The following is a 5503-nucleotide window of genomic DNA, read 5'->3' as shown; positions in this document are numbered from 1 at the left end:
GCATAAATATTGACATTGGAGAGATGAGATGGATTGGCATGGGGCATTTTGAGTCAGATGATCATATGATATATTATTCTGGAGATGAAAAGGTGAGGAAAAATGGAGTTGCTTTCATAGTAAAAAAAAAAAAAAGAAATTTCTAGGTTCATCTTGAGAAACTATTAGGAAGGACAAACCAAAGTTAAAAACATGTTTTTCCTAATGAGGTTATTACCTTTTCTCACATTTTCCTCCAGCTTGAAGTTGACATCATACAAAGATCAGTATTAACCTGAAAGGAATCAATGAAAATTAACCAGAAAGGAATAAAATACTTAAGCTTTGTCAAAATAGCAAGAATTGTAGTGAAAAGCTGAGATATAAGTGTAGAAAAAGGTACATGATACAAGTTATAAGGAGATTTACAAAACAATATGTTCAAAGTAACAGAAAAAGTCTCCATATTTGAAGAAATCCAAATAAAGTTTGAAATTAAAATGTGAAATGATAATAAAAATAAGATATATAAGGTTTTAAAGAGATTGTTAAACCTTTGCAAAATTGAAAGGAGCTGAAAGATACAATCTGAGTGTGTAGATTAAAGTACCTTCAAGATTCTAAGAAAAAAATGACCCTGGATTGTAAATTCAAACTGTACTTTGAAGAAGTTATTGCATTCCGAAGGTACTGAAAGAATCCAGGAACAACAAAGCAAATTCCACACAAGGGGGGAGAAAGGAACTAGCCTCACCTGGATTTCTGTGCATAAATCAATACCAAGAGATGAAAGACCAGTGTCTGCAAAGTTTGTTGAAAGTGAGTGCAATTTACCAGCAGGTTTAAGCACACATTGGGAAATAGCATCTGTGTGTCTTTTAAAAGCATACCTTACAGATTAAGTTCAGCTACATAGCTACATGAACTAAAACTAAGTAAAAAATGAGAAGCAGTTATAAAAAGTAGTTATAATTAAATACTCAAGATTAATGTAGGCAGTCATATCCCCACGCTGGGATATTATAAACAACAATATGGAGTTTCAATTAAGTGTACAGAGGTCAGAGAAAGATGATTAGTGTACTCAAAAAAAAAAAATTCAATTTTATTGTCTCAGTGATCCCACCCCCCCCATCCTCATTCCCCATCTCTCTATCCCTTCCCTTTCTGGCAATTTATCTGCATCTTGCTAGTTATCCTTCTATTTTTACAATAATGAATTTATACAGTATTTGTCCTTATGAGACTGAGTTAGTTCACTCAGAACAATGCTCTCTAGCCTCTTCCATGTGATATAGTATATTTTGAATTCTTTTCTCCTACTAACAACCGTAGGAGTTAGTACAAGTCAGTTGCAAAAGGACAAATATCGTGTGACTCCACTATTATAAAATCTTGAGAAAATTTTATGCACAGAAAGAAATATTGGTAGTTACCATAGAGAGAAGAGGAAGAAGAAGGGAGAAAATAATAAATATAGAACAGATACAACTTAAAATTGTTGAAGGAAAATGCCATATACAATAAGAGGGCTGACATAATATCACTAAAAGAAAGAAAAGATGCAGGTGTAAAAGCAGGAATAGTGGGGTTACAGTGGGTACTGTAATTAATGGCATAAAACAAAATATATGTAAATGTATTTGAATGTAAAACAAACTTCCTCTATATATGAATGTTCAAATGTAAAATCATGCTCTGTAAACTTTCAGTCAAATTATAATGTTTTTTAAAAGCTTATGTAAACATATAATATTTTTATTATTTTGGGGTGAGGTCTTATAAAATGTTGCTTTATTAACCCACTTACTGAACTTTTAGGAAGAGTCAGTGTTTTCATATCTCTGCTACAAGTAATGCAATATCTGACCAAATTATTTCATTTCTAATTCTATAAATACATATCTTGGAGAAAGTGAAGTCAAAATACTTCTTGGAGGCACAGATGATAACGCTTCGTCTAACCTACTTTGAGTAGGCACGTTGCTAGGTGAGGATATTCCTTGGTGAATACCATGCCTAGAAAAGTGAAGGGAAGGTGAAGGAGAGGAAGACTCTCAACCAGGTGGATTGACACAGCGAGTGCAGGAATGGACCTGATTGTGTTAGAGTGTATGAAGATGGCACAGGCCAGGACAGGATTAAAATCTGTTTTCATAGGGTTGCTATGAGTTATACTTGACTCAATGGCACCTAACAATAATAACTTCCGTTTTTAACAGTAAGTTTAAAATAGACATAGTCATAAATATTAGTAGCCTTCTACTTTGCTTAACTACAGGAAAATCTAAAAATTCTTGAAATGTGATGACAACATAGGGTAATGATACGTAAGGTCCAATGGTGATTAATTATACAAACCATAATGCATGTGAATTATTATATTAAACATCACATGAATAAAGAATATTGAGAAACACAATGTATACAAACTTTGTAAGCAAACCAATAAAAGAAAGGAAAAAATAATTTTTGAAGTCACTAATTTTTTTATGAGATGTGAGTAATAATTTGGAAAATTTCTTTCCGGTTTGTTTATCTACCTTTCCCTGGACACCAGCATCCATGTGCTTACTGTAACTGAAATAAAATATCATTCAAGTTTGACTTTCTTTAATGATAAAAATTGGGTAAAAAACATATTGATGAAAGATAATTGCTCATTTAAAATCTTGTTGTCTGTGGCGCCAGGAGATGATGAAGCGCCCACGTACCTAAAAGATAGAGATTGCCATTTCCATGTGAATTTTTCCAGCTTTAGCCGCGTGTTCTCTACACTTTGGCAATAATGACAATTAAGAGCTCAAGACTTCATAATCATATATAGACTGTGAAAATATCTCACAACAGTGCATTCTGAGAATTACTGAATGAATACAATATAGTGTCTATTTAAAAAAAAAAAAAGAAAGAAAGAAAGGAACAAAAAAACCTACCTAACAAGAAAAAACTCCAACCAAACAACAAAACAAACCAACAAAAACTTTCAATCCCAAAGATTTTCCTGTATCTTCTCTCTTTGGACAGGTGGAAAACTCTGGTGATCCTTGGCTCAAAGGCAGAAATTCACAGAATTTATCATACTTTGACTCAATTTATCTGATTGTGGCAACAACTTCAACTGTTGGCTTTGGAGATGTGGTAGCCAAGACATTCCTGGGACGTGCCTTCCTCATCTTCCTAACCTTTGCAAGTTTGGTAAAGAGTGTTTTTAATATTACTTTAAATATAACTCCATAAATGGGGAAAAAAACCCACCCAATAACTAGTAGTTGAAAAATTAAAAAAAAAATCTGTTTCAGAAAATATGTTACATTACACAGAGGAAAGAATCATTCAACTGAGAGTCCATATTGTTTAAACCTCATTCTTTGGAGCATATGATGCAATTTCATAGCTCCAGGGAGGAAGAATGGTAGACAAAAGTAAACAGACAGTCCTTAGTAGCCTCTAAATAGATTTGAATAACTCTATTTGCTTTCATCGTTAGCCCATCAGATAAAATTCTATTCTAAAGAGGAAGAATATCTGAGATTTTATCTGAAGAAAGTTCTATTTTTCCATTTGCATAATGAGTTAGCTTCCAACAAAGCACTATCTTACTTGAGCTGAATGAGCATCTATCTACACTTGGTCTAAAAGTGTAGCTAAGTCCAAAGACACATTATTTTGATGACTTTAATCTCAGTTCTTCAAAATGTATAACAGACTTCTTCACGCTAAAGTTCTAATATACTTCTGCCCACAACCTCATTTTAATTAGTTCACCTTAATGCTCTTCTACTCTTTTGGGGAGTATAATATAAATTCAACATGCCATCAGGGGAGTTAGAATTGAAGAGATAAACAAATTTGGTATAAAAGCTGTTTTGATGCTTGTTTTTTCTTTTGTCATTCTGAATGCTTTAAACTATTTATTAAATTAGAACCAAATCTACAGATTAAGGAAATGAAAACAAGTTTTCCCTTTTAAAAAAGCAAATAATAATCATGTCTCTCTTACATAAGATATAATTATATATACTTCAATATAGAAAGAATTAAGTCTTGTTTGCTGATTATTTTAGATACTATTTGCAAAATATGTACCTGAAGTGGTAGAACTCTTTGCTAACAAGAGGAAATACACTAATTCCTATGAAGTGGTGAAAGGGAAGAAGTAAGTATAATATCTACAGTTTGAGAATTGCTATTTCATTCTAAACACTTGACATTATGGTTTTATTAGTTCTAGAATAAAACGTGAGTATTCTGACAAGAAACCATTAAAGAAGAATGTGCTAGATTAAAATCCATAAGAAGATAATTGGTGCTTTATGTAATTATTACACGTATATATCTTACTCCTAAGAACAATTAAGTCATCTGAAATGAGAGTAGATAGTGTAATCACTGCCAATAAGTATTGTTGAATGAGGCAATACATTTATAATCCTCACAAATACCTATTCTCCTATAATTTATTAATTGTCTTACTTACCTTTATTATATAATTGACTTATTGGCTGCACTATGTATGAAATCAAAGCAATAGCTTAAATTTAAAATAATTCAACTCAGTAATCAAAGTAAAAACCTCTCAGTATGGCCTCGATAGCAGCAAAAGACAGAGATTTGCTAGAGTGACAATAAATGTCTAGTTTGTCTTCTAAAATACTATCTACATCACCTACCCTGTCAGTGCTACAGCCATTTGTGCCAATTGAGGTGATAATAATGCAGCTATACAATAATTTGTGCATTTTGTTGTATGATCATATTTTTTTTTGGTCAAAGAAAGAAATATAGATGTCTTTCAATCTATTGGCAGCTAGCTGTCTTCTCAATTTCTTGACTTAGACTAGTGATCATACCCAGGGCTGCATTTGTTTGTTGAAACACTCAAATGATAGTCTTTCAATTCCTCCCCAAAATTCTTTTTTCCTATTCCTCCAGTGTAGTTTGACCTTACTTTATCACCACTGGTTCTTTATAATAGGCTTTCTAATGTTGTATAATTGGTTCCATTTCAACCAATTCGTTTTGGTACCATTTCACTGAATATTCCTTTCATTTTCTTCTCATGCTTCCTGCATTATTAAATATTTTGCCTATCTTCTTATTATGTGACATTGAACCAGATAAGACTTACAACAAACCTATGAACAACGGCTCTTTACCTTACCCTATCCTTAGCCAACCTCCTTGTCTCAGACACACCTGACCCTCACTGTGTACAGTCATTGTGTAAGTTCATCTCATCAAGGACTTACTCGTCTGTGCTGAGTCTCTTCCCTTCCAAATATGATTTTCTTCTCCAAGAACTGGTCCCTCCTGACAACTTGCCCAAAGTACATGAGATGGAGTTTCAAAATCTTAAACCTTAAGGAGCAAGCTGGTTTCGTCCTCTCTAGGACAGACATATTTGTTGACACTTTTGAGTGATGGTGTTGCAAAAGAGTACTGAATATACCATGGACTGCTAAGAAAATAAACAAGTTTATCCTAGAGAGGGTTAAACCAGGCTGATCCTTGGAGGCAAGGA

General features: G+C 33.0%; 1 protein-coding gene across 1 annotated transcript in view; it reads left to right on the top strand.

Annotated features, from left to right (window-relative positions):
- KCNU1 (potassium channel, subfamily U, member 1) overlaps nt 1–5503 on the top strand; it is a 311810-nt gene that overhangs the window by 47176 nt on the left and 259131 nt on the right. The window contains exons 9-10 of the mRNA XM_006896651.1: nt 3007–3177; nt 4047–4138. Of these exons, the coding sequence (XP_006896713.1) occupies nt 3007–3177; nt 4047–4138 (263 nt within the window). The remainder of the gene's footprint in view (nt 1–3006; nt 3178–4046; nt 4139–5503) is intronic.

This window comes from Elephantulus edwardii, unplaced genomic scaffold (assembly GCF_000299155.1).
Source record: "Elephantulus edwardii isolate Elephantulus edwardi_28Jun2011 unplaced genomic scaffold, EleEdw1.0 scaffold00187, whole genome shotgun sequence".
In the NCBI taxonomy this organism is placed as follows: Eukaryota; Metazoa; Chordata; class Mammalia; order Macroscelidea; family Macroscelididae; genus Elephantulus; species Elephantulus edwardii.
Note: the sequence above shows the minus strand (reverse complement) of the source record. Positions and strands in the feature narration are given on the sequence as shown.